At 49.6% G+C, this 16290-nt stretch overlaps 1 protein-coding gene across 1 annotated transcript in view; it reads right to left on the bottom strand.

Annotated features, from left to right (window-relative positions):
• Positions 1-16290, bottom strand: part of nmi (N-myc (and STAT) interactor) — a 104903-nt gene that overhangs the window by 81478 nt on the left and 7135 nt on the right. The window contains exons 3-5 of the mRNA XM_079253878.1: positions 15560-15718; positions 15098-15214; positions 14866-15028 (exon numbers count right to left, since the gene is read on the bottom strand). Of these exons, the coding sequence (XP_079110004.1) occupies positions 14866-15028; positions 15098-15214; positions 15560-15718 (439 nt within the window). The remainder of the gene's footprint in view (positions 1-14865; positions 15029-15097; positions 15215-15559; positions 15719-16290) is intronic.

The following is a 16290-nucleotide window of genomic DNA, read 5'->3' as shown; positions in this document are numbered from 1 at the left end:
GGATTTACAGCCTGGGCACTGGGATTTACATCCTGGGTACTGGGATTTACAGCCTGGGCACTGGGATTTACATTCTGGGTACTGGGATTAACATTCTGTTGAATAGGATTTACATCCTGGATACTGGGATTTACATCCTGGGTACTGGGATTTACATCCTGGATACTGGGATTTACATCCTGGGTACTGGGATTTACAGTCTGCGAACTGGGATTTACATCCAGAGTACTGGGATTTACAGCCTGGGCACTGGGATTTACATCCTGGGTACTGGGATTTACAGCCCAGGCACTGGGATTTACATTCTGGGTACTGGGATTTACATCCACAATACTGAGAATTACATCATGGGCACTGGGATTTACATCCTGGGTACTGGGATTTACAGACTGGGCACTGGGATTTACATTCTGTGAATTGGGATTTACAGCCTGGGTATTGGGATTTAAAGGCTGCGTACTGGGATTTACAGCCTGGGTACTGGGATTTACAGCCTGGGTATTGGGATTTACAGCCTGGGAACTGGGATTTACAGCCTGGGTATTGGGATTTACAGCCTGGGTACTGGGATTTACAGCCTGGGCACTAGGATTTACAGCCTGGGCACTGGCCTTTACAGCCTGCGTACTGGAATTTATAGCCTGGGTACTGGGATCTACAGCCTGGGAACGGGGATTTAAAGCCTGGGTACTGGGATTTACAGCCTGGATATTGGGATTTACAGCCTGGGTATTGGGATTTACATCCTGGGTACTGGGATTTATAGCCATGGCACTGGGATTTACAGCCTGGGTACTGGGATTTACATCCTGGGTACTGGGATTTACAGCCTGGGCAGTGGGATTTACATTCTGTGAACTGGGATTTACAGCCTGGGTACTGGGATTTACAGCCTGGGATCTGGGATTTAAAACCTGGGTACTGGGATTTAGAGCCTGTGTACCGGGATTTGCAGCCTGGGAACTGGGATTTACAGCCTGGGTACAGGGATTTACATTCTGGGTACTGGGATTTAAAGCCTGGGTACTGGGATTTACAGCCTGGGTATTGGGATTTACAGCCTGGGAACTGGGATTTACAGCCTGGGTATTGGGATTTACAGCCTGGGTACTGGGATTTACAGCCTGGGCACTAGGATTTACAGCCTGGGCACTGGCCTTTACAGCCTGCGTACTGGAATTTATAGCCTGGGTACTGGGATCTACAGCCTGGGAACGGGGATTTAAAGCCTGGGTACTGGGATTTACAGCCTGGATATTGGGATTTACAGCCTGGGTATTGGGATTTACATCCTGGGTACTGGGATTTATAGCCATGGCACTGGGATTTACAGCCTGGGTACTGGGATTTACATCCTGGGTACTGGGATTTACAGCCTGGGCAGTGGGATTTACATTCTGTGAACTGGGATTTACAGCCTGGGTACTGGGATTTACAGCCTGGGATCTGGGATTTAAAACCTGGGTACTGGGATTTAGAGCCTGTGTACCGGGATTTGCAGCCTGGGAACTGGGATTTACAGCCTGGGTACAGGGATTTACATTCTGGGTACTGGGATTTAAAGCCTGGGTACTGGGATTTACATCCTGGGAACTGGGATTTACAGCCTGTGCACTGGGATTTACATCCTGGGTACTGGGATTTACAGCCTGGGCACTGGGATTTACATCCTGGGTACTGGGATTTACAGCCTGGGCACTGGGATTTACATTCTGGGTACTGGGATTTACAGACTAGGCACTGGGATTTACAGCCTGGGAACTGGGATTTACAGCCTGGGCACTGGGATTTACATTCTGGGTACTGGGATTTACAGACTGGGTACTGGGATTTACATTCTGTGAACTGGGATTTAAAGCCTGGGCACTGGGATTTACAGCCTGGGTATTGGGATTTAAAGCCTGGGTACTGGGATTTAAAACCTGGGTACTGGGATTTACAGCCTGTGTACCGGGATTTGCAGCCTGGGTAATGGGAATTACATCCTGGGAACTGGGATTTACAGCCTGGGTACTGGGCTTTAAGGCCTGGGCACTTTGATTTACAGCCTGGGTATTGGGATTTAAAGCCTGGGTACTGGGATTTATAGCCTGGGTACTGGGATATACAGCGTGGGCACTGGGATTTACATCCAGAGTACTGGGATTTACAGCCTGGGCACTGGGATTTACATCCTGGGTACTGGGATTTACAGCCCAGGCACTGGGATTTACATTCTGGGTACTGGGATTTACATCCACAATACTGAGAATTACATCATGGGCACTGGGATTTACATCCTGGGTACTGGGATTTACAGACTGGGCACTGGGATTTACATTCTGTGAATTGGGATTTACAGCCTGGGTATTGGGATTTAAAGGCTGCGTACTGGGATTTACAGCCTGGGTACTGGGATTTACAGCCTGGGTATTGGGATTTACAGCCTGGGAAGTGGGATTTACAGCCTGGGTATTGGGATTTACAGCCTGGGTACTGGGATTTACAGCCTGGGCACTAGGATTTACATCCTGGGTACTGGGATTTACAGCCCAGGCACTGGGATTTACATTCTGGGTACAGGGATTTACATCCACAATACTGAGAATTACATCATGGGCACTGGGATTTACATCCTGGGTATTGGGATTTACAGACTGGGCACTGGGATTTACATTCTGTGAATTGGGATTTACAGCCTGGGTATTGGGATTTAAAGGCTGCGTACTGGGATTTACAGCCTGGGTACTGGGATTTACAGCCTGGGTATTGGGATTTACAGCCTGGGAACTGGGATTTACAGCCTGGGTATTGGGATTTACAGCCTGGGTACTGGGATTTACAGCCTGGGCACTAGGATTTACAGCCTGGGCACTGGCCTTTACAGCCTGCGAACTGGAATTTATAGCCTGGGTACTGGGATCTACAGCCTGGGAACGGGGATTTAAAGCCTGGGTACTGGGATTTACAGCCTGGATATTGGGATTTACAGCCTGGGTATTGGGATTTACATCCTGGGTACTGGGATTTATAGCCATGGCACTGGGATTTACAGCCTGGGTACTGGGATTTACATCCTGGGTACTGGGATTTACAGCCTGGGCAGTGGGATTTACATTCTGTGAACTGGGATTTACAGCCTGGGTACTGGGATTTACAGCCTGGGATCTGGGATTTAAAACCTGGGTACTGGGATTTAGAGCCTGTGTACCGGGATTTGCAGCCTGGGAACTGGGATTTACAGCCTGGGTACAGGGATTTAGAGCCTGTGTACCGGGATTTGCAGCCTGGGAACTGGGATTTACAGCCTGGGTACAGGGATTTACATTCTGGGTACTGGGATTTAAAGCCTGGGTACTGGGATTTACATCCTGGGAACTGGGATTTACAGCCTGTGCACTGGGATTTACATCCTGGGTACTGGGATTTACAGCCTGGGCACTGGGATTTACATCCTGGGTACTGGGATTTACAGCCTGGGCACTGGGATTTACATTCTGGGTACTGGGCTTTACAGACTGGGCACTGGGATTTACAGCCTGGGTATTGGGCTTTAAAGCCTAGGTACTGGGATTTACATCCTGGATACTGGGATGTACATCCTGGGTACTGGGATTTACATCCTGGATACTGGGATTTACATCCTGGGTACTGGGATTTACATCCTGGGTGCTGGGATTTAAATCCTGGGGACTGGGATTTACATCCTGGGTACAAGGATTTAAAGCCTTGGCACTGGGATTTACATTCTGGGTACTGGGATTTATATCCAGAGTACTGGGATTTACATCCTGGGTACTAGGATTTACAGCCTGGGCACTGGGATTTACATCCTGGGTACTGGGATTTACATCCAGAATACTGGGATTTACATCCTGGGTACTAGGATTTACAGCCTGGGCACTGGGATTTACATCCTGGGTACTGGGATTTACAGCCTGGGCACTGCGATTTACATCCTGGGTACTGGGATTTACAGCCTGGGCACGGGGATTTACATCCTGGGTACTGGGATTTACAGCCTGGGCACTGGGATTTACATTCTGGGTACTGGGATTTAGAGCCTGTGTACCGGGATTTGCAGCCTGGGAACTGGGATTTACAGCCTGGGTACAGGGATTTACATTCTCGGTACTGGGATTTAAAACCTGGGTACTGGGATTTACATCCTGGGAACTGGGATTTACAGCCTGTGCACTGGGATTTACATCCTGGGTACTGGGATTTACAGCCTGGGCACTGGGATTTACATCCTGGGTACTGGGATTTACAGCCTGGGCACTGGGATTTACATTCTGGGTACTGGGATTAACATTCTGTTGAATAGGATTTACATCCTGGATACTGGGATTTACATCCTGGGTACTGGGATTTACATCCTGGATACTGGGATTTACATCCTGGGTACTGGGATTTACAGTCTGCGAACTGGGATTTACATCCAGAGTACTGGGATTTACAGCCTGGGCACTGGGATTTACATCCTGGGTACTGGGATTTACAGCCCAGGCACTGGGATTTACATTCTGGGTACTGGGATTTACATCCACAATACTGAGAATTACATCATGGGCACTGGGATTTACATCCTGGGTACTGGGATTTACAGACTGGGCACTGGGATTTACATTCTGTGAATTGGGATTTACAGCCTGGGTATTGGGATTTAAAGGCTGCGTACTGGGATTTACAGCCTGGGTACTGGGATTTACAGCCTGGGTATTGGGATTTACAGCCTGGGAACTGGGATTTACAGCCTGGGTATTGGGATTTACAGCCTGGGTACTGGGATTTACAGCCTGGGCACTAGGATTTACAGCCTGGGCACTGGCCTTTACAGCCTGCGTACTGGAATTTATAGCCTGGGTACTGGGATCTACAGCCTGGGAACGGGGATTTAAAGCCTGGGTACTGGGATTTACAGCCTGGATATTGGGATTTACAGCCTGGGTATTGGGATTTACATCCTGGGTACTGGGATTTATAGCCATGGCACTGGGATTTACAGCCTGGGTACTGGGATTTACATCCTGGGTACTGGGATTTACAGCCTGGGCAGTGGGATTTACATTCTGTGAACTGGGATTTACAGCCTGGGTACTGGGATTTACAGCCTGGGATCTGGGATTTAAAACCTGGGTACTGGGATTTAGAGCCTGTGTACCGGGATTTGCAGCCTGGGAACTGGGATTTACAGCCTGGGTACAGGGATTTACATTCTGGGTACTGGGATTTAAAGCCTGGGTACTGGGATTTACAGCCTGGGTATTGGGATTTACAGCCTGGGAACTGGGATTTACAGCCTGGGTATTGGGATTTACAGCCTGGGTACTGGGATTTACAGCCTGGGCACTAGGATTTACAGCCTGGGCACTGGCCTTTACAGCCTGCGTACTGGAATTTATAGCCTGGGTACTGGGATCTACAGCCTGGGAACGGGGATTTAAAGCCTGGGTACTGGGATTTACAGCCTGGATATTGGGATTTACAGCCTGGGTATTGGGATTTACATCCTGGGTACTGGGATTTATAGCCATGGCACTGGGATTTACAGCCTGGGTACTGGGATTTACATCCTGGGTACTGGGATTTACAGCCTGGGCAGTGGGATTTACATTCTGTGAACTGGGATTTACAGCCTGGGTACTGGGATTTACAGCCTGGGATCTGGGATTTAAAACCTGGGTACTGGGATTTAGAGCCTGTGTACCGGGATTTGCAGCCTGGGAACTGGGATTTACAGCCTGGGTACAGGGATTTACATTCTGGGTACTGGGATTTAAAGCCTGGGTACTGGGATTTACATCCTGGGAACTGGGATTTACAGCCTGTGCACTGGGATTTACATCCTGGGTACTGGGATTTACAGCCTGGGCACTGGGATTTACATCCTGGGTACTGGGATTTACAGCCTGGGCACTGGGATTTACATTCTGGGTACTGGGATTTACAGACTAGGCACTGGGATTTACAGCCTGGGAACTGGGATTTACAGCCTGGGCACTGGGATTTACATTCTGGGTACTGGGATTTACAGACTGGGTACTGGGATTTACATTCTGTGAACTGGGATTTAAAGCCTGGGCACTGGGATTTACAGCCTGGGTATTGGGATTTAAAGCCTGGGTACTGGGATTTAAAACCTGGGTACTGGGATTTACAGCCTGTGTACCGGGATTTGCAGCCTGGGTAATGGGAATTACATCCTGGGAACTGGGATTTACAGCCTGGGTACTGGGCTTTAAGGCCTGGGCACTTTGATTTACAGCCTGGGTATTGGGATTTAAAGCCTGGGTACTGGGATTTATAGCCTGGGTACTGGGATATACAGCGTGGGCACTGGGATTTACATCCAGAGTACTGGGATTTACAGCCTGGGCACTGGGATTTACATCCTGGGTACTGGGATTTACAGCCCAGGCACTGGGATTTACATTCTGGGTACTGGGATTTACATCCACAATACTGAGAATTACATCATGGGCACTGGGATTTACATCCTGGGTACTGGGATTTACAGACTGGGCACTGGGATTTACATTCTGTGAATTGGGATTTACAGCCTGGGTATTGGGATTTAAAGGCTGCGTACTGGGATTTACAGCCTGGGTACTGGGATTTACAGCCTGGGTATTGGGATTTACAGCCTGGGAAGTGGGATTTACAGCCTGGGTATTGGGATTTACAGCCTGGGTACTGGGATTTACAGCCTGGGCACTAGGATTTACATCCTGGGTACTGGGATTTACAGCCCAGGCACTGGGATTTACATTCTGGGTACAGGGATTTACATCCACAATACTGAGAATTACATCATGGGCACTGGGATTTACATCCTGGGTATTGGGATTTACAGACTGGGCACTGGGATTTACATTCTGTGAATTGGGATTTACAGCCTGGGTATTGGGATTTAAAGGCTGCGTACTGGGATTTACAGCCTGGGTACTGGGATTTACAGCCTGGGTATTGGGATTTACAGCCTGGGAACTGGGATTTACAGCCTGGGTATTGGGATTTACAGCCTGGGTACTGGGATTTACAGCCTGGGCACTAGGATTTACAGCCTGGGCACTGGCCTTTACAGCCTGCGAACTGGAATTTATAGCCTGGGTACTGGGATCTACAGCCTGGGAACGGGGATTTAAAGCCTGGGTACTGGGATTTACAGCCTGGATATTGGGATTTACAGCCTGGGTATTGGGATTTACATCCTGGGTACTGGGATTTATAGCCATGGCACTGGGATTTACAGCCTGGGTACTGGGATTTACATCCTGGGTACTGGGATTTACAGCCTGGGCAGTGGGATTTACATTCTGTGAACTGGGATTTACAGCCTGGGTACTGGGATTTACAGCCTGGGATCTGGGATTTAAAACCTGGGTACTGGGATTTAGAGCCTGTGTACCGGGATTTGCAGCCTGGGAACTGGGATTTACAGCCTGGGTACAGGGATTTACATCCTGGGTACTGGGATTTAAAGCCTGGGTACTGGGATTTACATCCTGGGAACTGGGATTTACAGCCTGTGCACTGGGATTTACATCCTGGGTACTGGGATTTACAGCCTGGGCACTGGGATTTACATCCTGGGAACTGGGATTTACAGCCTGGGCACTGGGATTTACATTCTGGGTACTGGGATTTACAGACTAGGCACTGGGATTTACAGCCTGGGAACTGGGATTTACAGCCTGGGCACTGGGATTTACATTCTGGGTACTGGGATTTACAGACTGGGTACTGGGATTTACATTCTGTGAACTGGGATTTAAAGCCTGGGCACTGGGATTTACAGCCTGGGTATTGGGATTTAAAGCCTGGGTACTGGGATTTAAAACCTGGGTACTGGGATTTACAGCCTGTGTACCGGGATTTGCAGCCTGGGTAATGGGAATTACATCCTGGGAACTGGGATTTACAGCCTGGGTACTGGGCTTTAAGGCCTGGGCACTTTGATTTACAGCCTGGGTATTGGGATTTAAAGCCTGGGTACTGGGATTTATAGCCTGGGTACTGGGATATACAGCGTGGGCACTGGGATTTACATCCAGAGTACTGGGATTTACAGCCTGGGCACTGGGATTTACATCCTGGGTACTGGGATTTACAGCCCAGGCACTGGGATTTACATTCTGGGTACTGGGATTTACATCCACAATACTGAGAATTACATCATGGGCACTGGGATTTACATCCTGGGTACTGGGATTTACAGACTGGGCACTGGGATTTACATTCTGTGAATTGGGATTTACAGCCTGGGTATTGGGATTTAAAGGCTGCGTACTGGGATTTACAGCCTGGGTACTGGGATTTACAGCCTGGGTATTGGGATTTACAGCCTGGGAAGTGGGATTTACAGCCTGGGTATTGGGATTTACAGCCTGGGTACTGGGATTTACAGCCTGGGCACTAGGATTTACAGCCTGGGCACTGGCCTTTACAGCCTGCGTACTGGAATTTATAGCCTGGGTACTGGGATCTACAGCCTGGGAACGGGGATTTAAAGCCTGGGTACTGGGATTTACAGCCTGGGTACTGGGATTTACAGCCTGGGATCTGGGATTTAAAACCTGGGTACTGGGATTTAGAGCCTGTGTACCGGGATTTGCAGCTTGGGAACTGGGATTTACAGCCTGGGTACAGGGATTTACATCCTGGGTACTGGGATTTAAAGCCTGGGTACTGGGATTTACATCCTGGGAACTGGGATTTACAGCCTGTGCACTGGGATTTACATCCTGGGTACTGGGATTTACAGCCTGGGCACTGGGATTTACATCCTGGGTACTGGGATTTACAGCCTGGGCACTGGGATTTACATTCTGGGTACTGGGATTTACAGACTAGGCACTGGGATTTACAGCCTGGGAACTGGGATTTACAGCCTGGGCACTGGGATTTACATTCTGGGTACTGGGATTTACAGACTGGGTACTGGGATTTACATTCTGTGAACTGGGATTTAAAGCCTGGGCACTGGGATTTACAGCCTGGGTATTGGGATTTAAAGCCTGGGTACTGGGATTTAAAACCTGGGTACTGGGATTTACAGCCTGTGTACCGGGATTTGCAGCCTGGGTAATGGGAATTACATCCTGGGAACTGGGATTTACAGCCTGGGTACTGGGCTTTAAGGCCTGGGCACTTTGATTTACAGCCTGGGTATTGGGATTTAAAGCCTGGGTACTGGGATTTATAGCCTGGGTACTGGGATATACAGCGTGGGCACTGGGATTTACATCCAGAGTACTGGGATTTACAGCCTGGGCACTGGGATTTACATCCTGGGTACTGGGATTTACAGCCCAGGCACTGGGATTTACATTCTGGGTACTGGGATTTACATCCACAATACTGAGAATTACATCATGGGCACTGGGATTTACATCCTGGGTACTGGGATTTACAGACTGGGCACTGGGATTTACATTCTGTGAATTGGGATTTACAGCCTGGGTATTGGGATTTAAAGGCTGCGTACTGGGATTTACAGCCTGGGTACTGGGATTTACAGCCTGGGTATTGGGATTTACAGCCTGGGAAGTGGGATTTACAGCCTGGGTATTGGGATTTACAGCCTGGGTACTGGGATTTACAGCCTGGGCACTAGGATTTACATCCTGGGTACTGGGATTTACAGCCCAGGCACTGGGATTTACATTCTGGGTACTGGGATTTACATCCACAATACTGAGAATTACATCATGGGCACTGGGATTTACATCCTGGGTACTGGGATTTACAGACTGGGCACTGGGATTTACATTCTGTGAATTGGGATTTACAGCCTGGGTATTGGGATTTAAAGGCTGCGTACTGGGATTTACAGCCTGGGTACTGGGATTTACAGCCTGGGTATTGGGATTTAAAGCCTGGGTACTGGGATTTAAAACCTGGGTACTGGGATTTACAGCCTGTGTACCGGGATTTGCAGCCTGGGTAATGGGAATTACATCCTGGGAACTGGGATTTACAGCCTGGGTACTGGGCTTTAAGGCCTGGGCACTTTGATTTACAGCCTGGGTATTGGGATTTAAAGCCTGGGTACTGGGATTTATAGCCTGGGTACTGGGATATACAGCGTGGGCACTGGGATTTACATCCAGAGTACTGGGATTTACAGCCTGGGCACTGGGATTTACATCCTGGGTACTGGGATTTACAGCCCAGGCACTGGGATTTACATTCTGGGTACTGGGATTTACATCCACAATACTGAGAATTACATCATGGGCACTGGGATTTACATCCTGGGTACTGGGATTTACAGACTGGGCACTGGGATTTACATTCTGTGAATTGGGATTTACAGCCTGGGTATTGGGATTTAAAGGCTGCGTACTGGGATTTACAGCCTGGGTACTGGGATTTACAGCCTGGGTATTGGGATTTACAGCCTGGGAAGTGGGATTTACAGCCTGGGTATTGGGATTTACAGCCTGGGTACTGGGATTTACAGCCTGGGCACTAGGATTTACATCCTGGGTACTGGGATTTACAGCCCAGGCACTGGGATTTACATTCTGGGTACTGGGATTTACATCCACAATACTGAGAATTACATCATGGGCACTGGGATTTACATCCTGGGTACTGGGATTTACAGACTGGGCACTGGGATTTACATTCTGTGAATTGGGATTTACAGCCTGGGTATTGGGATTTAAAGGCTGCGTACTGGGATTTACAGCCTGGGTACTGGGATTTACAGCCTGGGTATTGGGATTTACAGCCTGGGAACTGGGATTTACAGCCTGGGTATTGGGATTTACAGCCTGGGTACTGGGATTTACAGCCTGGGCACTAGGATTTACAGCCTGGGCACTGGCCTTTACAGCCTGCGTACTGGAATTTATAGCCTGGGTACTGGGATCTACAGCCTGGGAACGGGGATTTAAAGCCTGGGTACTGGGATTTACAGCCTGGATATTGGGATTTACAGCCTGGGTATTGGGATTTACATCCTGGGTACTGGGATTTATAGCCATGGCACTGGGATTTACAGCCTGGGTACTGGGATTTACAGCCTGGGATCTGGGATTTAAAACCTGGGTACTGGGATTTAGAGCCTGTGTACCGGGATTTGCAGCCTGGGAACTGGGATTTACAGCCTGGGTACAGGGATTTACATCCTGGGTACTGGGATTTAAAGCCTGGGTACTGGGACTTACATCCTGGGAACTGGGATTTACAGCCTGTGCACTGGGATTTACATCCTGGGTACTGGGATTTACAGCCTGGGCACTGGGATTTACATCCTGGGTACTGGGATTTACAGCCTGGGCACTGGGATTTACATTCTGGGTACTGGGATTTACAGACTAGGCACTGGGATTTACAGCCTGGGAACTGGGATTTACAGCCTGGGCACTGGGATTTACATTCTGGGTACTGGGATTTACAGACTGGGTACTGGGATTTACATTCTGTGAACTGGGATTTAAAGCCGGGGCACTGGGATTTACAGCCTGGGTATTGGGATTTAAAGCCTGGGTACTGGGATTTAAAACCTGGGTACTGGGATTTACAGCCTGTGTACCGGGATTTGCAGCCTGGGTAATGGGAATTACATCCTGGGAACTGGGATTTACAGCCTGGGTACTGGGCTTTAAGGCCTGGGCACTTTGATTTACAGCCTGGGTATTGGGATTTAAAGCCTGGGTACTGGGATTTATAGCCTGGGTACTGGGATATACAGCGTGGGCACTGGGATTTACATCCAGAGTACTGGGATTTACAGCCTGGGCACTGGGATTTACATCCTGGGTACTGGGATTTACAGCCCAGGCACTGGGATTTACATTCTGGGTACTGGGATTTACATCCACAATACTGAGAATTACATCATGGGCACTGGGATTTACATCCTGGGTACTGGGATTTACAGACTGGGCACTGGGATTTACATTCTGTGAATTGGGATTTACAGCCTGGGTATTGGGATTTAAAGGCTGCGTACTGGGATTTACAGCCTGGGTACTGGGATTTACAGCCTGGGTATTGGGATTTACAGCCTGGGAAGTGGGATTTACAGCCTGGGTATTGGGATTTACAGCCTGGGTACTGGGATTTACAGCCTGGGCACTAGGATTTACAGCCTGGGCACTGGCCTTTACAGCCTGCGTACTGGAATTTATAGCCTGGGTACTGGGATCTACAGCCTGGGAACGGGGATTTAAAGCCTGGGTACTGGGATTTACAGCCTGGGTACTGGGATTTACAGCCTGGGATCTGGGATTTAAAACCTGGGTACTGGGATTTAGAGCCTGTGTACCGGGATTTGCAGCTTGGGAACTGGGATTTACAGCCTGGGTACAGGGATTTACATCCTGGGTACTGGGATTTAAAGCCTGGGTACTGGGATTTACATCCTGGGAACTGGGATTTACAGCCTGTGCACTGGGATTTACATCCTGGGTACTGGGATTTACAGCCTGGGCACTGGGATTTACATCCTGGGTACTGGGATTTACAGCCTGGGCACTGGGATTTACATTCTGGGTACTGGGATTTACAGACTAGGCACTGGGATTTACATTCTGTGAACTGGGATTTACAGCCTGGGCACTGGGATTTACATTCTCGGTACTGGGATTTACAGACTGGGCACTGGGATTTACATTCTGTGAACTGGGATTTAAAGCCTGGGCACTGGGATTTACAGCCTGGGTATTGGGATTTAAAGCCTGGGTACTGGGATTTAAAACCTGGGTACTGGGATTTACAGCCTGTGTACCGGGATTTGCAGCCTGGGTACTGGGAATTACATCCTGGGAACTGGGATTTACAGCCTGGGTACTGGGCTTTAAGGCCTGGGCACTTTGATTTACAGCCTGTGTATTGGGATTTAAAGCCTGGGTACTGGGATTTATAGCCTGGGTACTGGGATATACAGCGTGGGCACTGGGATTTACATCCAGAGTACTGGGATTTACAGCCTGGGCACTGGGATTTACATCCTGGGTACTGGGATTTACAGCCCAGGCACTGGGATTTACATTCTGGGTACTGGGATTTACATCCACAATACTGAGAATTACATCATGGGCACTGGGATTTACATCCTGGGTACTGGGATTTACAGACTGGGCACTGGGATTTACATTCTGTGAATTGGGATTTACAGCCTGGGTATTGGGATTTAAAGGCTGCGTACTGGGATTTACAGCCTGGGTACTGGGATTTACAGCCTGGGTATTGGGATTTACAGCCTGGGAAGTGGGATTTACAGCCTGGGTATTGGGATTTACAGCCTGGGTACTGGGATTTACAGCCTGGGCACTAGGATTTACAGCCTGGGCACTGGCCTTTACAGCCTGCGTACTGGAATTTATAGCCTGGGTACTGGGATCTACAGCCTGGGAACTGGGATTTAAAGCCTGGGTACTGGGATTTACAGCCTGGGTATTGGGATTTACAGCCTGGGTATTGGGATTTACATCCTGGGTACTGGGATTTATAGCCATGGCACTGGGATTTACAGCCTGGGTACTGGGATTTACATCCTGGGTACTGGGATTTACAGCCTGGGCAGTGGGATTTACATTCTGTGAACTGGGATTTACAGCCTGGGTACTGGGATTTACAGCCTGGGATCTGGGATTTAAAACCTGGGTACTGGGATTTGCAGCCTGGGAACTGGGATTTACAGCCTGGGTACAGGGATTTACATCCTGGGTACTGGGATTTACATCCTGGGAACTGGGATTTACATCCTGGGAACTGGGATTTACAGCCTGTGCACTGGGATTTACATCCTGGGTACTGGGATTTACAGCCTGGGCACTGGGATTTACATCCTGGGTACTGGGATTTACAGCCTGGGCACTGGGATTTACATTCTGGGTACTGGGATTTACAGACTGGGCACTGGGATTTACATTCTGTGAACTGGGATTTACATCCTGGGCACTGGGATTTACAGCCTGGGCACTGGGATTTACATTCTGGGTACTGGGATTTACAGACTGGGCACTGGGATTTACATTCTGTGAACTGGGATTTAAAGCCTGGGCACTGGGATTTACAGCATGGGTATTGGGATTTAAAGCCTGGGTACTGGGATTTAAAACCTGGGTACTGGGATTTACAGCCTGTGGACCGGGATTTGCAGCCTGGGTACTGGGATTTACAGCCTGGGTACAGGGATTTACATCCTGGGTACTGGGATTTAAAGCCTCAGTACTGGGATTTACATCCTGGGTACTGGGATTTAAAGCCTCAGTACTGGGATTTACATCCTGGGAACTGGGATATAACGCCTGGGTACTGGGATTTACAGCCTGTGTACCGGGATTTGCAGCCTGGGTACTGGGATTTACAGCCTGGGTACTGGGATTTACAGCCTGGGTACAGGGATTTACATCCTGGGTACTGGGATTTAAAGCCTCAGTACTGGGATTTACATCCTGGGAACTGGGATATAACGCCTGGGTACTGGGATTTACAGACTGGGTACCGGGATTTGCAGCCCAGGTACTGGGATTAACATTCTGTTAAATGGGATTTAAAGCCTGGATACTGGGATTGAAAGCCTGGGTACTGGGATTTACATCCTGGATACTGGGATTTACATCCTGGGTACTGGGATTTACATCCTGGATACTGGGATTTACATCCTGGTTACTGGGATTTACAGCCTGGGAACTGGGATTTACATCCAGAGTACTGGGATTTACATCCTGTGTACTGGGATTTACAGCCTGGGAACTGGGATTTACATCCTGGGTACTGGGATTTACAGCCTGAGCACTGGGATATAAATCCAGAGCACTGGGATATCTGGGTATCCAGGACATAAAGCTGTCCTGTCCGACCCAGCAGTGGTTTCTGCTGGTCATGCTGACAGAAATGACGCCTCCTCGCCACCAGGTGTACCGTTTTCCTTCTCGAAGGTGATGAGGGCCTGTCCTCCCCTCAGGGCCACCGCAGGTATCTGACTAATGGTAAACACTCCTTTGATTGGCTGGCTGCCGTCGCCTCCCGCCTCTTCATGCTGAGCCAGAAACTTCACCTCGGTGTCTGGAACCTGGGTGACGATCTGGAAAAGGAAAAGATGGAGGTGAAACATTCCCAGCTGGTTTCCGGCGAGCCGTCGCCTCATCCCCACCTTGAACTTCTGCTTGAGCGCCGTGGACTCGGCTCGCTTTGCCTCCATCTCTGCCCGACATCTCCGGAGCTTCTCCAGTAAATCCTGCTTGTGTTGAGAAAGCTGCGAGACTTCATCCTGTCGCCGGGAGAAGAACGGTGTGCAGGTCGTTAAAACGCAGCTCCTCCCATGGCGCCACGGCGTGGAGACAATCCCGCTGCGTGGAGACGTTCTCGCGGGTTGGAGACGTTCCCACGGCATGGAGACGTTCCCGTGGCGTGGAAACGTTCCCGCGGCGTGGAGACGTTCCCGCGGTGTGGAGACGTTCCCGCGGTGTGGAGACGTTCCCGCGGCGTGGAGACGTTCCCGCGGCGTGGAGACGTTCCCGCGGCGTGGAGACGTTCCCGCGGCGTGGAGACGATCCCGCGGCGTGGAGACGTTCCCGCGGCGTGGAGACGTTCCCGCGGCGTGGAAGTGACTTACCTGCACGGTGCTCATGTTGCTTTGGAACTCTCTCCGACAGTCGTCCTGCTGTTTAACGGCCACCATCATCTCCTGCTGAGCCATGGCCTTGCTGTCGGCTTCTTCCAGCTTCTCCAACAGCAGCCGGGCCTTCATGTCGACCGCTTTCTCTACTTTAGCCTGAAATGACAGAATCCACGCAAAAAAATCACACAACGCCACAAAGCCTTGTTTTCGAACCAGAATCAAAACGAATCCTTGTTTCTGTCTGAACTCTGGAACAAAGCTGGACTTCCTCCCAGGAATCTGCTGCTGTCTGGAGCCAGCAGGGAATGCCGTGATCCTAACCAACAATGTGCTTTCACCTGGAATTCCTGCTGTTTCAGAGAACACGCTGAAGAGTTTAGATTTCACAGCGTAAATATGAACACATTGAAAAAAAGCTGGAAGTCCGAACGTGAAGTTTCTCTACATCCAAACGTTTGTCTGAACGTTCCGTTTCATGGAGAACTAGGACAAATTTCCAGCTTAGTGTCCTTCAGCGTTTCTGGGCCACATTCAGGAGAAAGGTCCTCCTCAGCTTAGGAGGATAACCAGGAAGAAACCGTCTGTAGGACCTCAGCTGCCTGCATGCCGGACTTCCAGTCGTTCCTCCCGGTAGAACTGACTCCAGTCGTTCCTCCTGGTAGAACTGACTCCAGTCGTTCCTCCAGGTAGAACTGACTCCAGTCGTTCCTCCAGGTAGAACTGAC

Source organism: Telmatherina bonti (genome assembly GCF_933228915.1).
Source record: "Telmatherina bonti genome assembly, chromosome: 15".
Taxonomy (NCBI): Eukaryota; Metazoa; Chordata; class Actinopteri; order Atheriniformes; family Telmatherinidae; genus Telmatherina; species Telmatherina bonti.
This window is presented reverse-complemented; position numbering and strand designations above follow the sequence as displayed.